Here is a 19,039-nt window from a genome sequence, read left to right as displayed (position 1 = left end):
AAAAGAGTGTCAGACCACTTGTCAGTATATACCTCAGAGCTATTGGCAATATTATTGGCCTTGCAGTGGATAGAAGAGAAGGAAATAAATAACACTGTTATTGCATCTGACAGCTTTGCAGCACTAACAAGCATGAGATCTGGCAGATCATCATTTAGGACAGATATTCTTAATGAAATATTTCTTTTCAATTCAATTCAATTCAATTTTATTTATATAGCGCCAAATCACAACAAAAGTCATCTCATGACACTTTACAAATAGAGCAGGTCTAGACCGACTCTTTATAATGTTATTACAGGAAGACTTCCGGATGTGCTTTGCCGTGTGAAGACGTGTGTGCGGAGGCTCCGTGTAAAAGTAGTCAAAAATATTAATATCGCCATATTTGTATCATTTTGGGGGGGCTGGACGAATAAGATTCTGTTTTGGGAGTGAACGAGTGCGTTCTCAGTGCAGTTTACGACCGAAAATGACCTCCAGATCGACTCGAACGGGCGGAGAAAAGCCGCCGGTGGTTAGCAACTTGACCTCCTCGGCTAGCAAGGGTGATATTAGCCTAACACGTGCCGACGACATGCCTCAGTGGGCTAAGGATATGATGTCCGAGATTAAAAACGGCAACGTTGAGAATACGAAATACAGGGAGGAGACAAAGACCGAGATCGTGAGGTGCAAAGAAGAAGTAGAGAAAGGAAGGAAAGAGACGAAGGCCGAGATGGAAAAATGGGCTAGGAGCGTGGAAGAGAATGCTAAAGCTCAGTTTGAGTTGCTACGTGGGGAGGTGAGGCTGATTAGCGATCATACTAGCAGTTTGGCTAATAGGATGGACGAACGGAAAAAAGAGGTGGATGAAATATTGAATGGTCAGTCTGACAGCATAACCAACATTGAGACAAAACTGAAAGAAATGGAGAAGGAGGTACTGAAGCTGAGGGGACGGAGTGAAGACCTCGAGGCACGATCACGACGCAACAACATACGTGTCGTGGGGGTAAGAGAAGGGGCCGAGACGGGCAAAAAGCCGTCAGACTTTATGGCGGGCTTGCTGAAAGACAAGTTGGGACTAGCAGTAACACCGACGCTTGATCGAGCACACCGGACACTCGGCGCGAGACGAGACGGGAACGGAGTTCCGCCGAGAGCGTTCGTCGTGAGATGTCACTACTTTACAGAGAAAGAGGAGATAATGAAGAAGGCGAGAGAAATGGAGAGAACACCGGAGGGTCGGAGCGGACAGATTCACATCTTCCCGGACTACACCCAGGAGGTAAACAGTAAGAGAGCAGCCTTCAAAGAAGCAAGAAGCCTCCTGCGGGCCTGCACGGGGATCAGATATGGGCTGCGTTACCCGGCAACCCTGGTGATTACGCCAGAAGGAGGGCAAACGAAAATCTTCGAGAGCCCAAAAGACGCCGTGGATTACATCAAGAAGAAACTGAACCCTGGGTGAAGCATATAGACTGGTTTCAGCTTGGCTAAGTAGAAATGTACACATGCTTACACTGTTGAAATGGGATGACTACTGCAAGCAGGATTTTGTTGACTAGATTTGACAATATTGACAAAGAAATATTTGTTTCAGTGTGTATTTAAGTGGGGATATGCACATGCACTCACATATATTGCTGGGTGTATGTATATATATATATATATATATATATATATATATTTTTTTTTTTTTTTCTTTGTATATAGATATATAATTCTCATCCCATCCTAGGAGCTACGGTTGCCCTGTCATATTATTGTTTTGTCTTATTCAAGGTTTAAGAATTGATTTTTCCCCCTTGGCTATTGTTGCCTACTGCCTATGGTATTGCCTTTTATTTCTATTTTTAATATTTTACATTATTTAGGATCTTGCTCTTGAGAGCTCCCTCTGTTTGTTTTTCCCATGAGGTGATTAAGTCAAAGGGGTGATGTTATACTTTTAAGGTTAGGGGGTGATATACACGGAGCCGCACACGGTAGGCTTGGTGTGTAGGAGGATGATGGACCGGTTGGCCACGAGAGAGCTCGTTAAAGAGCACTGTGTTAGCGTTCATATATGTAATGTGTTATGTGTTAGCTGTGTCTGTGTGTGTGACACCCCCCCCTCCCTCCCCAGACCCTCTCCTTTTAACCTTTTTGTTTTTGCTGCCAAATCTTCAAGGTGTGATCCGGAAAGTGGGTATCATAGGGGTGCAATGGTGATTCCGGGCTGCGGACTCCTGACATGGCACCAAACATGGATGCGAGCAGAATGGACACAAAATTGATGAGCTGGAACGTAAGGGCGATCAATAAGCCGGCTAAACGGAGTAAGATATTTTCGCATTTGAGAGACCAGGGAGCGGAGATAGTTTACTTACAGGAGACGCATTTGTTGAACAAGGACCACCTCAAGCTTTGTAGGGGGGGATTCAATCAGATTTATCACTCAAATTTCAATAGTAAGAGTCGAGGAGTGGCCATCCTTATACACAGGAATGTACAATTCGTAGAAACAACTACTATAAAAGATAAACATGGTCGATATGTTATTGTGGTTGGAAAATTATTCAATATGCCAGTGGTGTTGGCAAACATATACGCACCCAATTGGGATAATGTTCAATTTTTTAAGGACTTATTCTCATTACTGCCTAATTTGGACGCTCATAATCTGATTCTAGGGGGAGACCTAAACTGTGTCCTAGACTCAACCTTGGACCGCTCTAGCCCAACATCCAATGTATTAAGTAAATCAGCACAATGCATTAACTCTTTTTGTAAAGCATATGGTGTGTTTGATCCATGGAGATTCATAAACCCAACCTCCAGACAGTACTCCTTTTACTCCCCACCACATCAAACATATACTAGAATTGACTATTTCTTATTAGATAATAAACTGACTTCTATAGTAACAGATGTAGAATACACTGGTATAGTAATATCTGATCACAGCCCGGTCATGTTGAAACTTCACTTTCCTGAGAATACGCCACCTCAGAGAATGTGGCGCCTTAATAGCAGGCTATTGGCAGATGATGATTTTACAAAATTCATAAACTCGCAAATAGTCTTTTTCTTAGAACTTAATGATACCCCTGATATAAGTAATGGCACTCTGTGGGAATCCTTAAAAGCTTATTTACGAGGACAAATAATTTCATACAGTGCTGGTGAAAGGAAGAGAAAGATGAAACGTACCACGGAATTAATAAAAGCAATAAAAGAAGTTGACCTGGCAAATTCTATGACTCCCTCTGAGGAGCTACATAGAAAGCGGATTTTGCTCCAAACTGAATATGATGTCTTGATAAGTCAATGTGAGGAGGATCTATATCTTAGGTCAAGACAGGATCTCTATGAGCATGGTGAGCGTGCGGGTAAGCTCCTGAGCTACCAGTTGAAGCAATCAGCAGCTGCTGGCAGGATAGTACAGATAGGAGATAACCTGGGAAACAAAATTATAGATCAGAAGGGTATTAACGACCAATTTAAATCTTTTTATAAGGATCTGTATACTTCAGAAACAGATGACAAGGAACGAGTGAAAATTTTTTTTGAAAATCTGGAAATACCATCCCTAGATGACGCAGATAGGGATAGATTAGAGGGACCCATGACGGCTAGGGAGATAGAGAATGCGATTCGGAATATGAAGACAGGCAAAGCGCCGGGCCCTGATGGGTTCCCAAGTGAGTTTTATAAAACATTCGCTTCTAAACTGATACCCCTGCTTTGTGGAGTATATAGGGAGGTCCTTGATAAAAAAGCTTTGCCTCAAACAATGTCACAGGCTTTGATCTCTGTACTCCTTAAGAAAAATAAAGACCCACTTAAATGTGAATCATACCGCCCAGTGAGTCTACTTGGCTGTGATTATAAGATATTGGCCAAAATATTGGCGGCTAGGATTGAGCTTGTTATAAGTAAAATAATTCATCCTGACCAGACAGGGTTTGTTGCTGGTAGACAACTTTCCAGTAATCTCCGTCGCTTGTTTAATGTGATATACACTGCTGAAGATAACATTGAGCCTGAGATTGTGATCTCCCTGGATGCCCACAAAGCCTTTGATAGAATAGAGTATTTCTATCTGTTCACGGCCCTCGAGAGATTCGGATTCGGTCCTAAATTTCGCTCGTGGATTGAGATAATTTATGCGAACCCCCAGGCTATGGTAAGAACAAACAATATAATATCTGAACCTTTTCCTCTGTTTCGGGGGACAAGGCAGGGTTGCCCCTTGTCGCCCATGCTCTTTGATGTGGCAATTGAGCCCCTCGCAATAATGCTGAGGCATGCTGCTGAGCTCGGGGGAATACACAGGGGCACGCAAATTCATAAGTTGTCTTTATACGCTGATGACCTCCTCCTCTTCCTGTCGAATCCTGTCACGAACATCCCGGTAGCTCTTGGTATTATCGAAGACTATGGGAGGGTGTCGGGTTATAAAATTAACCTGGGAAAAAGTGTCCTTTTCCCAATTAATAAACAGGCGAGGAAACTTTCATTCCAGGCCTATCCCTTTACAACAAATAAGGATAAGTTTACCTATTTAGGTATCAATGTAACAAGGAGGTATAAAGATTTATTTAATCATAATTTTAAAGTAACATTGGATACGGCAAAATTAGATATGGAAAGGTGGTCATCCCTCCCCCTATCATTAGCAGGGAAGATAAATTCTGTTAAAATGAACATAATGCCACGGTTCCTCTATTTATTCCAGACGGTACCAATTTTCATACCGAAGTCATTTTTTAAAGAACTGAATAAATGTACATCCACCTTTATCTGGGAAAAAAAAGTCCCCCGGATAAGAAGGGAGTTCCTTGAGAGACAGAGGGAAGAGGGAGGCCTGGCCCTACCAAATTATATGCACTATTATTGGGCTGCTAATATACATAAGGTGTTGTTTTGGGTCTCAAAGTTGGATGACGATGAAACTCCAGTGTGGGTACATATGGAAAGATATGCATCTAGCCCGGTGTCCCTATGCTCCCTGGTCTGCGCTCCTCTGCCCTTAAGCAAACACCTTTACACAAACAACCCTGTTGTATGTGACTCTATCAAAATCTGGGTCCAATTCAGAACACATTTTAAAAATAGAAACGCCCTCCTGTCTGCTCCCGTCTATGGCAATCACTTATTCTCCCCGGCCCTTGGGGGAACAGCATTTAGGGAATGGTATAGAGCTGGGGTGGAATGCGTCAAAAATCTTTTTAAAGGTGGTGTTTTCATGTCTGCTGCTCAGTTGGAGAAGGAATATGGAATCCCCTCAAAGACGAATTACTTAAGATATTTTCAGGTTCGAGATTTTGTGAAAAAGACATTCGCCTCATCCCTTGAGTTGCCGCGGAGTGGATGGATAGATGGGCTGCTAGACATGAATCCAACTCTTAAAGGGACGGTTTCCACGCTCTATGTGAGCATCCAGAAGGTGGCTTCCCCATCCCTTGATATCTTACAAAGGAAGTGGGAGGAAGAGTTAGAATTGGACATATCAGATGTTGACTGGAGACGGGCAGTGGAACTAATACACTCTTCTTCTGTATGTGTTAGACATGGATTGATACAGTTTAAGGTCTTACACAGACTTCATTTCTCAAGGGACAAACTGGCAAGAATGTATCAGGGGGCTGATCCGACTTGCCCTAGATGTAAACAGTTGCCAGCCAATATAGGTCATATGTTCTGGTCCTGTCCCAAGCTGAAAGAGTTCTGGGCCAGAATTTTTAGAACTTTCTCGTCAATCTATAACAAAGATATAGAGCCCGGCCCTCTGACAGCCATCTTTGGTGTGACACCAAGGGAAGCGCCACTAACAATCTCTCAAAGGAAAACAATAGCATTCTCTTCATTGCTGGCTAGGAGATTGATCCTACTTAACTGGATAAAGGCGACACCGCCATCCCATAAACGATGGGTAGAAGAGGTGATGGCACACCTTAAATTAGAACATATTAGATTCACCTTGCAGGGCAACACTAAGAAGTACTCTACGGTCTGGCAGCCTTTTATTTCCTACTTTGAACATGAGTTCTAATTAGCCCCAACATAGATGGCAGCTTTTGACCCCCCCCCCTCCTTCCCTTCCCTTCCCACATGGGTGATGGGTATGTCTGATGTCTGATATTAGTATGGTATGTCTTGTTACTGTTTTGTCTGTGGTTTAGACCTGTATTTGAGATGTATGTTTTGAGTCCTGCTGTCTTTTTTTTAATTTATTTTTTTATTTTATTTTATTTTATTTTTTTTATTTTATTTATTTTTTTTTTTTGAATGGGATGTTTGTTGTTTGAACAGAAAATTCAATAAAAACACTTTGATAATAATAATAATATAATGTTATTACAGAGACCCAACAGTTCCCACCATGAGCAAGCACTTTGGCGACAATGGCAAGGAAAAACTTCCTTTTAAGAGGCAGAAACCTCAAGCAGAACCAGACTCTAGGTGGGCGGTCATCTGCTTTGACCGGTTGGGTTTGAGAAAGAGAGAGAGAGGGAGAGAGAGAGAGACATAGAGAGGGAGGGAGAAAGAGAGAGGGGGAGAGACAGACAGACAGACAGAAAGAGACAGAGAGAGAGATAGACATAAAGACACAGATAGACAGACCGACAGACGGACTAGCAGTAGAAATAGCAGCTATAATTATAATAATAATGGAAATATGACTGATGATAGTAGTTACAGCTGTAATAATAGCTGTAATAATAGCACAGTAGATCAAAATGATTATCTGATATTAGCTTGTTTACTAATACAGCTTTAGATGACAGAGATCTGATATTTAACAGTCCACACTTAATTTTCCTATTGTTTTGTCCTATAGCAGTGGTGGTCTTAATTTTTATTAGGTTTTTATTAATGACTGCTCTCCTGTTTAATTTTGATTGAATTAATTTAAGTGGTCGGGGGGGAGACACAGTCATTATGGGGTTTTGGGTGGGTAACTGCTCTAATGGAAGCGCAGAGAAGCGTGTAGGACTGCGACTCTGCATCCTGGTCTGGACTCTGGGTTGTCACGGTTTTGGTTCACTAATAAAGTCGGTCAGATTTCTAGATATGAGAGCCGCTCCATCCAAAGTGGCATGAATGCCGTCTCTCCTCATCAGACCAGGTCTCCTCCAGAAAGTCCGCCAATTATCTACGAAGCCCACATCGTTTGCTGGACACCACCTCGACAGCCAGCGGTTGAATGATGACATGCGGCTAAACATGTCATCACTGGTCAAATTGGGAAGGGGCCCAGAGAAAACTACGGAGTCCGACATAGTTTTTGCAAACGAACACACCGACTCCACGTTAATTTTAGTGACCTCCGATTGGCGTAACCGGGAGTCATTACCGCCGACGTGAATAACAATCTTACTGTATTTACGCTTATCCATGCATGCTAACAAGTACAACCTCATAGCCGTTAGCATGACTGTAGCCCGGTCTTGCTAAAACATCCTGTTTCCTTTCATATTAGATATCCAGAAATGTATTGATTGCTGACTTGTGCACTGTCAAGAAATCATCATGTACTGAGAATGTCTTTTGCAGCAAAACACTTTGATATTCTATGTGTCATTGTTATTTCTCCTCAGGTTGTATTCCATGGCCATGTTTTGAGTTGCTAGGAGAAGGAGACCCTAAAATCTGTCAGCACTATGTCCAAGCACCAAATGATGTGAAGATTGAGTTTGTACATGAGCCAAACCCCAAATATGACACAATGGTTGTCTCCTGGAAGCCCAGTTACTATGGTATGTTGATACAGATTGACAACGAAATACTCTCATCCTATATTCTAAAGCCAATTTCTGTATGCGGTTGTGATAAGGATACATAGCATGTCTTTAAATTGGGGCGAAAGTCATACAGTTGTTTGGTCAGTTTTTAAGACTGTAGCCAGTTTTGAAATTAAAATACCATGTCAGGCAGGAGTTACGTCCCCCAAATAATTTGTCATATCAGGGTTTGACATAAAGAAGATTTACTTCAGGTGACATACAGTGAATTATTTTTGAAAGGCGAAAATTATGCCTTGCATTATGAGAATGCTTCTAAGTACAGGTATGAGAGACAGCTCGTTGAATTATTCCAGGCTTTGACAGGTGACAGTATAACAGACTTTCTTGTTAAAAGTTTAATTGAGCATGCACTGAACTGGTGTAACACAAGCAGCACACACATGCATTTGACTTTGGAGTTTGTATGCAACTTAGATGATGGCTTGCCGAGTCCGTGACACTGACTTCACGCTGTCCTTTTGTGTTTGCTGCAGGCATCGCCTTCCTGCGAGGCTTTCAGGTGTCCCTCCAGGCTTTGGGAGGGTCTGGTGTTGCCTGTCAGCTCTTTCTCTTCCACCGTAACCTCTCCATCCCGGCTTCACATGCTCAAAGGGTAGGAAGGGCCCCGCTCGCTTTGGTCTGTGCTTCTTTTTCTGCCTAGAATGCCACTTTTAACGCAAATTCTTGTTAAAAGCAGTTCTCAACAACAAACAACTAAGCAATACTTTGAATATAAATACATTTACATTTTGATTACAGATTATTTCATCAGGGAGTGGATCTTAAATCTTTCCCACCCCAAAGACCAAAGACTTTCCCCTGGGAAGACACACCAGCAGCCAGTATCTTTTAGCTTCTGGACATACTCTCACATTATGACCTGGTGTTTATGAAATTATGTTATATTTTGGGTGGGATAACAGTGACATCATCCTTCAGAAAAACTGAAAATATGCCCTTATGATTTTATCAAGCTCATCAAGATCATTCAAAAGCTGTAATTATCACACGAGAGGCAACGTCACAGGAAGTCTGTTATTTAGCCTTTTGTTATGAGAATGTCCTGAAGGACTATGACACCATACACCATTGGACATGCTCACAACGGTGGGAACTCCACATGCATACATTTAAACCACATTAACACTTAATCCAATGAAAGGAACACACATTACTGTGTTTGACTTGGTAAACGATGAAAACGGTGAGGTTTCTAATAACCCTTATTTTGATAACTATAGGTTGTATGGGGCTGATTTTGTTTTTGAAACAAATCATTTTTGCTCAACCCTGTGTACACAACTCATCTGTCTAATTTTATATGTAATCTGCCAGTTTCAAAGAAGAGATATTTGCGTCACTATGTCCCACGACGATGCATTTTATGTCTGACATATTAGAAACAGATTAGTGCAATTTGCCCATTACTAGGCAACAAGTTGCTATCCACCTGCTTCATTTCGGTTTCTGTAATCAGAATCAGAATCAGAATCAGAAACTGTTTATTGCCAAGTAACATACATTACAAGGAATTTGCTGTGGTCTGAAGGTGCTATTGTTTTGATAACAAATAAGTAGAATATAAAAGCTAAAATAAGAATAAGAATAAAAATAAAAATAAAAAATAAGATAAGATAAATAACAACAGTGCAGTGACCAGAATAAAGTAAAGTGTCCAGATAAAGTGTCCAGTAGGGGGTGGGTGCGTTAATGTAACGCAGTGGGGACAGGGGTGATGTACGTTAATATAACGTATATTGTGTTAATTGTTTTACATGTAAAAACTATGTCCTATAGCATCCCTGGCTGAATGATGGTCTAACTCTTCACAAAACCTTTATAGATGACACACAGTGCTGTAGCTCCAAAACTGTGGGAACCATGAAGGTTGAAAAGCACTATATATGTGAGACCATTTGAGTCCATTTACTTTAACATCCTGATGGAATATGTCACAATAGCTTTACAATTTTCCTTGGATTATATGCTTTAGATTGAAAATGAATTAGCATTACTATCATTTATACTCAAATACCACTTTTTAACCCTTTTAACTCAACTTAATGACAATCTCTAATGGAGTCCTATAGGTGAGCATTTGAACTCACCTATAGAATATGTATATGAAATATGTATTCGCATAAAGCATTGGAAAATAGCACAAATCACACATGAAATGCAGCTTTAATCTAGCATTACTTCACTAAAGCATGCTTCACCTTACATACAAGCTTTATAATTTAACTAACAGAACCAATAATAACACAGCTTTAAGAACAGACTCATGAAATCAACAGATTATTTAAGTATTCTGGACCATACCAAAGGTCATTAACACATCCATACATGTCCTTGAGGCGTCATCATACAATAAAGAAAAGTGTGAAATTGTTAAAGTGTAGCAAGTGTTAAACCAACAAGTGACTTTTAAGAACTGCAATGCATAAACACCATATTGTTGCCTATGAAAGACAGGGATCATGTTTTAAAAAACGTGATATCTATTTAATGGTAAATGTTTCATGAAAGAACCACAAGTTAGTACCAGAGCTACAGGCTGCAATGACCACTCTGTACTAGTATTCTGGTACTCTGGGAGGCAAATCTGACCATAACCAAGTCCAAGTCTCATATCCAAATCTGCATATGCTCAAATCAAATCATCCTACAAAAAAGTAAGTAAAAAGTTCAAATTCAATCAAAAACACACAACGTCACATCACATAAAATGGCAACTCGACTCAACAATTCTTTGGGGAAAGTGTTGATAAACATATGTCAGCTGGGATTGGCTGTAGCCCCCCTGTGACTCTCAAGGATAAGTGGGTATAGCAAATAGATGGATGAATATATATAATATATAACAGCAATATATATGAGACTTTGTATGAGAAAGCCGTTCTATTTAACCACTAATAAAGAATATGTCAAAAACTCTTATCTCAGCTTATCAGATAAGTGTGCAGTGTGTTTGAAGTCATAATTGCCACTGAATTCTGCAGGTGTACAAGTCAGACCCTTTCCCCGGCCTCTCCCTTGGGTCCCAGTATGCTGTTACCGTCATGGCTCTGCCAGTGCCTGAGGAGTGGGAGAGGTTCTACCACAGCAAGATCTTTTCCACACGCTGTAAGACTACTTTAAGCTCTAGACTAGATATTATCTCATAAAGCACACACACACACACACACACAGTTTCAGTGAACTTTGTGGTTGCTTCAGGGTAACCTTCAAAATCTAAATCCCTCCTTCTCTTGGCTTATTTACTGTACATATAATGACATCTCCTGCTCTGTCCCCAGAAAGCTCTCTGCTCTCTAAACTTTGCCCTTTTCATCATATATCTTTCAGTAAGACTATTGTCAAAACAATGGTGAATTTATAGTAATATGCGCTGGTTTTGCAGCATGTGCAGAGAAGAACGGTCTTGAGCAGTGCAAAAAAGGTGAGAATTTCTCATAGTTCCCAAATAAAGTCTGGTATAACAATAAATGTTTTCCTTCTTCGGTAATGCTTCAATTTACAGGTCCACAAATTTCATGGAAAGTAGGTGATAATTAGCAAGTTACGTATTTGAAATTTCTTTGAAATTATCCCCAAATTACCCCTAAATGTGTCCAAAATTACTGCAAAATTATTTAAGAATTATATTGTGCTCTTTCCTAATAAGCAGTTGCGGTTCGATTTTTCACAAAAGTTAAACTTGCTGAAAATCTATCAATCCATGAATAAATGCTGCAGCTCTTCAATAACCAAGAAATTCCTGCGTTTTGCTTCCCAGCTGTTGGGTAAAAGTGAAGGGGGTTAGCCCTGAAGTCGATCTGCCCAGGAGGAAAACAAAGTCTTCCCTGTGCTACCGACAAGGGTCTGGAAGCTAGCACAGGAGCTTTGGCCCTGCAGGAGGAGAAGGTTTTCAAGTCCGGGGTGGGGGGACCCAGTGGGGGAGTGGCGCCGGAATGGGCACCAGAACCGGAGACAGATGAGATGGCAACGGAACAGGGTTTAGCTAGTAGGAACTATCTAGATATCAGTTAACTTCGTATTACTTTCCTTGAAATGTATGTATGCATGTAATTATCACCTACTTATCATGAAATTTGCGGACCTGTAAAATGAAGCGTTACCGTTTCTTCTTATGATCAGCTTGACATCATGTCAATATTTTATGGTCTGGTTGTAGACTGGTATCCCAAATATATTGAGGTCCAACATGAAGGGACTGCCATCATAGTGACCTTTAACCTGGCTCCCCCGAACCTGGGCATCAGAAGCTACTTCTCACTGTGTTACGCAAACGGCATAATGAAATACACAGACATAACACCTGTGAGTTGTTTCAACTTCTGCAGCTTTATATTTTGCCAATGCCTTGCTTCTATTATGTGTATTACGGAACTATTTGATAATTAAGTGAACTGAATACTTGTATTTAATTTCCTTAGAATTCCACCAACAACAAAACTCATCACAGCTATCAGCTGAATGGCCTTCAAGAAGGAACCAATTACACTTGTGAGGTAAAATAAAAGTGGATTATAACTATTCTATCCTTAACACTGATTGCATAATATATAAAACTACAACTGTTTTCAACCTAATCTCAGGGGCTTTGTGTTTAATAAATTATATTGAAATACCAGTCTCAAAAAATATGTATTATATGGACTATCTATATATTTTATGCATTAATTTTCAACCATCGGCATTTAGCATTTAGCCAGATATTTCCCCTCAAGAGCTGGTGGAGAGCAAAACAGAGATAAAAGGAGAGTGAATATTGGACTTGCATTCATCATCACAACCCCAAATTAATGCTAATGTTGCTCCATGTCTTCTGGATAAATAGGCTGTTAGCCAACACAGTCGATATATCAACTTTATAAGGTGATGTGTCAGTGTTTTGTTTACAGCTTGTTGCGCTGCCCCCAAGTGGCCCCCAAAAGAAGTTTATTTTGTCAATCTACAAGGTCAAGAATGAACTGTCATGCTCAACATTTCTTGTTTCACAGATTGCAGCTAACGAAGTGGATGCAGTGAGGAAAACATTCAGTGTTCAAGTCATGCACATTCAAAAAGGTGGGGGAGGTTGTTTTATTGCTGCTGATCCACACAATCACTATGCATCATAGTAGGTGCTATGCAAACCTCTCTTTTCATTTTGTTGTGGAGATATAAGTGATATAATATTTAAGTGTCTGTTGGACCATGAATACAGTCTGTGTATATTTAATACATGTGTGATCAATCCCATCAGTCTTTCATCCCTTTAAGTAATACTTTGGAATTTGGGGAAATATTCTTATTATGCTTCCAGTCTTTATGCTAAACTAAAATAATCTACTCCCAGCTCTAGCTCCATAATTAGCACACAGGCATGACAGTGGTATCAATCATCTCATTTTAACTCTCGGCAGTAATTAGTAACGCATTTTCCAAAATGTCAAACTACTTCTTTAAGGTCTGTCACTGAATTATCATGTAATCACAACTCCCCACTCCTCAGAAGGTGCCTTGCAACTCTCTGTCACTCTCTCCTGGGCTTTGATGCTTCCACTGGGCCTGGCTGTGGTAGCCATACTTGTAGTCTTACTGGCTGCTCTCACCAGGAGGAGGCCCAAGCTGCAGATGAAGAAACTTGACATAAAACCAGGTGCGAAGACAAACCAAATACTTCATGTAAAATCACTGCTTGCATTTCATGAAAGCTAATCAAAATAAGTCATGATAATAATCCATTTTACACCATTTGACAGAGAACCTTTCTTGTACCTCTGTTCTGTCTTTTCCATTACTGGCATGATGTGAAATACAACCAGATTTCTTATTTTCATCCATTCAGATGTTATCAAGCAGCATCAAGAAAGCGGGACTCAGGAGGAAGTGATGGCATTGCCCAGAAACAGGCTGACCCCTCCTCGTCTTCTGATTTGCTACAGCAGTTATGATGGGCCCGCTCATGTCAAAGCTGTCATGCAGTTAGGGGCCTTCATACAACAACACATGGCCACTCAGGTAGTGGACATGACATGTCGTGGCTCTAATGCCTTTTCCTACAGGTGTGCTGATTCAGTGGAATCGGACAGGCAGAAACAAATTATGAATACATCCATCCATTCATTTTCTACTGCTTATCCGGGGCCGGGCACGCGGTGGGCAGCAGGCTAACCAAGGTGGTCCAGACATCCCTCTCCCTAGCAATGTTTTCTAGGGAGATCTCGAGGCGTTCCCAGGCCAGATGAGATATGTAATCCCTCCAACGTGTTCTGGGTCTAACCCGGGGTCTCCTACCAGTTGGACATGTCCAGAAATCCTCCAAAGGAAGGCGCTCAGGATTCATCCTGATCAGATGCCCGAACCACCTCAACTGGCTCCTTTCGATGCAAAGGAGCAGCGGCTCTACTCCGAGCTCCCTTCGGATCCCTTTTGAGGTCCTCCCCCTATCTCTAAGGCTGACCCCAGCCACCTTGATGAGGAAACTCATTTCGGTCGCTTGTATACCCAATCTCATTCTTTCGGTCCTTACCCAAAGCTCATGACCATAGCTAGGGGTTGGAAGGTAGATCGAGTGGTAAATCAAAAGCTTTGCCTTCCGGCTTAGCTCCCTCTTCACCACAACAGTTCAATACAACACCTGCATTAGTGCTGACACCGCATCAATCCGCTGGTCGATCTCACGCTCTATTTTACTCTCACTCGTGAACAAGACCCCGAGATACTTGAACTCCCTGCTTGAGGCAGTAACTCAGATTGCTCAGGCAGGGAGCAATCCACCTTTTTCCAGGAGAGAACCATGTCCTCGGACTTGGAGATGCTGACTCTCATCACGACCACTTTGCACTCGGCTGCAAACCGCCCCAGTGCATGCTGTGGGTCACAATCTGATGAAGCCAACAGAGCCACATCATCTGCAGAGAGCAGAGAAGCAATTCTGAAGTCCCCAAACCAAACACTCTCCTCTCCCGGCTGTGCCTTGAGATCCTGTCCATGAATATCACAAACAGAATCTGTGACAAGGGACACCCATCGAAAACGTATTTGACTTTTGTGCAGAATATACAGATACAGCTTGCACTATATATATATATATATACAGTATATATATATATATATATATATACACATATACATATAAGGACCAGGTGGCTTGTAGCAACGGCCCCGATGACCCCATACTCCCACAGTACCCCTCACAGGACCCCCCGGGGACACGGTCATAAGCCTTCTCCAAGTCCACAAAACACATGTAGACTGGATGGGAAACCCCACCCCCCACCCCAGTAAGCCCCCAAGGGTCCACTGTCCACAAGGCTAGGACGGAAATACAAAAAAGGATAACTGTCATCTTACAAAGCTAATTATTATATTGACAATTTCTGTGTTTCAATCTTTTCTTTAATATGAAATAGGGGTGTGTAAAATGTGTTATTAGAACACTTTGTCGTGACAGTGTTCTCCTTTGTTCTTCCCAGGTGTGCTTGGACCTGTGGGACTCTCTGAGCGTGGCTGAGGAGGGCAGTATGGCCTGGCACTGCCGTCAGATCCGGGAGAGCGACTTTATCTTGGTGATCTGTTCTTGGGGCTTCAATCGCAGACCTAAGCCAGAGCCAGAGGGTGACAACAAAGATGAGGCAGACAGAGGGCTGGACTTTGGGTCCAACGCCTTCAGCTCTGATGTAGCCATCAGACTTGTCGGAGAGGAGGTGGGACGAGCCAAAGCCAGGGGCCAGGACATGTCCAAATACATGGCGGCCATTTTTGAGTACTCTGAGGAAACAGACATTCCCACTGAGCTGAGGCTGGTATCTCACTACACGCTGACAAGTGACTTACCGCTGCTCTTCTCCCACCTCCATGGAGTGGCTCTGCATAGGCCGGGGGGTTACCTGAAGATAAACTACATCTCAGAGGAGGGCTTTTCTAAGTCACCAGCCGGAGCAGCTCTGCAGTTAGCAATCTACGAGGCTGGGATGGCAATGAGGGCAAAAAGGTATCACTCTGTGGAGGGAGGGAACTAAACACTAAAAAAAGCAATCCAATACGCCCTAACTTAATGGTGGTCCTCAGCCCAGTATAGGAGAATAGTTGGCTTACATAGCCAGACCTATCTCCACACTTCGGAGAAAGGTCTAGCTCAACCCATTATCATTCTGGGACAGGAGAAAAAAACGCTCTGGCTTGTTTGTATTTCTTTAAACCAATCACAATCGTCTTGGACAGCGCTAAGCCCAGGATGCAGTGACTGTGCCCTTGCAAAACGGTAACACGCAGACTGAAATAGTTGGCCAATGGCAGTCTTATCCCAACAGCCTACATCCGGTGAGTCAGACTACCTGAAGATAGACACTGATGATGGCCACAAACTTAACGGTTCCCTTAAATAATTGACCAACTAATCACCTCTGCCTCAGTTGTGCTGCAATGGCAGCAGCAGTGCACTTTGACCTCTAAAATGTGTTAACATGGTATATGTGTGTGTGTGTGTGTGTGTACAGGAAGGATTTGTTAAAAGAACGTCCAGTAATGTGTGTAATGGTCAAAAAAGCTATCTTAGTCTTACAAAAGACATTTTCTGTTTGTTTTCTTGCAGTGTCATGTGAAGTTATTATGAAATGAAAAACTTGTAATACAAGCATTGTACATAAATAAACAATTAATCTCATACGCGAGTTATTGAAGTTATCGTTTGAGAATGTTTGCCTTGAAGTACATACTGAACATTGTATACATGTATGTTTACAGTCATGCTTATAGTTTATGTATACATGTGCATATCTCATATATTCAAGAATGGATTAATAGGTCCCATCATTTGTAATGTTATGCTGATGTAAGGTGACGTGGATAAATGTGAGTTGTCTTGCATTTTGTGTTGTATTTTTGTGAAATTTAGATTTTCTTTTATGCATCTAATCATCTAATAAAATAAGATTAAAACAAGTTTTCTTTGGCTCATCAAATATGTCATATATGGCTTATTCATGACATTTGTGTATGACTGAATGGGAGGTATTGTCGATGCTGTAGGTTGCCAGGCTGCAGAAAAACCTCTATCTGTCTAGAGTAATTTTGGTAATCAACCATGTCTGAATACAGTTGATTAGATGCCATTTTAGTTTTTAAGTGAAGGATTGGTTTGTTAATTATGAACCTTTCGCGTGTATATATAATTAACAATTCAAATTGTAATTACAGTTTAGTGACTTGAGCAACAAGGTCTGGCAACCCGGTTGGAGGAGGCATCGTTGTGAGCCATAGACTGTTTAAAGCATATTGGGTTAAGTTAAAGGGATCTGATGAGGAACAACCTGCAACAAATGTGCTGTGTGGTTGTTGGGAATATTCACAACAACGTAAAGGACTTGGTTGGAATATTGATACAGTAGCAGTCGAATATGGTTTAAATGGGTTAGATTATGGGCTAAATATTGTGTGGGGTAATTTTCATCCCAATGTGGACTTGCCACTTGTGGAGCAGAAAAGAGAATGGACTGAAAGGAATGTGGATAACATTGGATATCAGAATCAGATTCAGAATCAGAAATACTTTATTGATCCCCAGGGGGAAATTGTACAGTACCGGTGCTCCCATTCAAGAGTAGAAAGCAGCATAAATTAGAAATGAAAGTATGTAAAAAATATAAAAATGAGAAATAGAAAATAAAAATATACACATTTACAATATTTTCAAATATGAAAAATAAAAGTAAAAAATATATACAATAGCAATGTATATGTATGTATGTGTATATATATATATATATATATATATATACATATGTACAGTGCATCCGGAAAGTATTCACGGCGCTTCACTTTTTCCACATTTTGTTATGTTACACCCTTATTCCAAAATGGATTAAATTAATTTTTTTCCTCAAAATTCTACACACAACACCCCATAATGACAATGTGAAAAAAGTTTTTTTGAAATTTTTGCAAATTTATTAAAAATAAAAAACTAAGAAATCACATGTACATAAGTATTCACAGCCTTTGCCATGAAGCTCAAAATTGAGCTCAGGTGCATCCTGTTTCCACTGATCATCCTTGAGATGTTTCTGCAGCTTAATTGGAGTCCACCTGTGGTAAATTCAGTTGATTGGACATGATTTGGAAAGGCACACACCTGTCTATATAAGGTCCCACAGTTGACAGTGCATGTCAGAGCACAAACCAAGCATGAAGTCAAAGGAATTGTCTGTAGACCTCCGAGACAGGATTGTCTCGAGGCACAAATCTGGGGAAGGTTACAGAAAAATTTCTGCTGCTTTGAAGGTCCCAATGAGCACAGTGGCCTCCATCATCCGTAAGTGGAAGAAGTTCGGAACCACCAGGACTCTTCCTAGAGCTGGCCGGCCATCTAAACTGAGTAATCGGGGGAGAAGGGCCTTAGTCAGGGAGGTGACCAAGAACCTGATGGTCACTCTGTCAGAGCTCCAGAGTTCCTCTGTGGAGAGAGGAGAACCTTCCAGAAGGACAACCATCTCTGCAGCAATCCACCAATCAGGCCTGTATGGTAGAGTGGCCAGACGGAAGCCACTCCTTAGTAAAAGGCACATAGCAGCCCACCTGGAGTTTGCCAAAAGGCACCTGAAGGACTCTCAGACCATGAGAAACAAAATTCTCTGGTCTGATGAGACAAAGATTGAACTCTTTGGTGTGAATGCCAGGCGTCACGTTTGGAGGAAACCAGGCACCGCTCATCACCAGGCCAATACCATCCCTACAGTGAAGCATGGTGGTGGCAGCATCATGCTGTGGGGATGTTTTTCAGCGGCAGGAACTGGGAGACTAGTCAGGATAGAGGGAAAGATGAATGCAGCAAAGTACAGAGACATCCTGGATGAAAACCTGCTCCAGAGCGCTCTTGACCTCAGACTGGGGCGACGGTTTATCTTTCAGCAGGACAACGACCCTAAGCACACAGCCAAGATATCAAAGGAGTGGCTTCAGGACAACTCTGTGAATGTCCTTGAGTGGCCCAGCCAGAGCCCAGACTTGAATCCGATTGAACATCTCTGGAGAGATCTGAAAATGGCTGTGCACCGACGCTTCCCATCCAACCTGATGGAGCTTGAGAGGTGCTGCAAAGAGGAATGGGTGAAACTGCCCAAAGATAGGTGTGCCAAGCTTGTGGCATCATATTCAAAAAGACTTGAGGCTGTAATTGCTGCCAAAGGTGCATCAACAAAGTATTGAGCAAAGGCTGTGAATACTTATGTACATGTGATTTCTCAGGTTTTTTATTTTTAATAAATTTGCAAAAATCTCAAATAAACTTTTTT

At 41.5% G+C, this 19,039-nt stretch overlaps 1 protein-coding gene across 1 annotated transcript; it reads left to right on the top strand.

Annotated features, from left to right (window-relative positions):
• Nucleotides 1-1,036: 1,036 nt before the first annotated feature.
• On the top strand, nt 1,037-16,691 carry LOC139288412 (interleukin-17 receptor D-like). The gene is made up of 11 exons (XM_070909697.1): nt 1,037-1,277; nt 7,572-7,730; nt 8,252-8,370; nt 10,760-10,883; nt 11,161-11,199; nt 11,935-12,080; nt 12,197-12,271; nt 12,764-12,830; nt 13,258-13,404; nt 13,594-13,766; nt 15,224-16,691. The coding sequence occupies exons 1-11, from the start codon at nt 1,037-1,039 to the stop codon at nt 15,767-15,769; spliced, it is 1,836 nt and encodes a 611-aa protein (XP_070765798.1). The 3' UTR covers nt 15,770-16,691.
• Nucleotides 16,692-19,039: the final 2,348 nt, after the last annotated feature.

This window comes from Enoplosus armatus, chromosome 8 (genome assembly GCF_043641665.1).
Source record: "Enoplosus armatus isolate fEnoArm2 chromosome 8, fEnoArm2.hap1, whole genome shotgun sequence".
NCBI lineage: Eukaryota > Metazoa > Chordata > Actinopteri > Centrarchiformes > Enoplosidae > Enoplosus > Enoplosus armatus.
This window is presented reverse-complemented; position numbering and strand designations above follow the sequence as displayed.

Coding starts and splice junctions, on each gene's coding strand:
- LOC139288412 (XM_070909697.1), top strand. CDS start 1,037: ATGGCGGGCTTGCTGAAAGACAAGTTGGGACTAGCAGTAACACCGACG. Junction 1,278..7,571: donor CTACACCCAGGAGGTAAACA/GTAAGAGAGCAG, acceptor ATTTCTCCTCAG/GTTGTATTCCATGGCCATGT. Junction 13,767..15,223: donor AACAACACATGGCCACTCAG/GTAGTGGACATG, acceptor TGTTCTTCCCAG/GTGTGCTTGGACCTGTGGGA.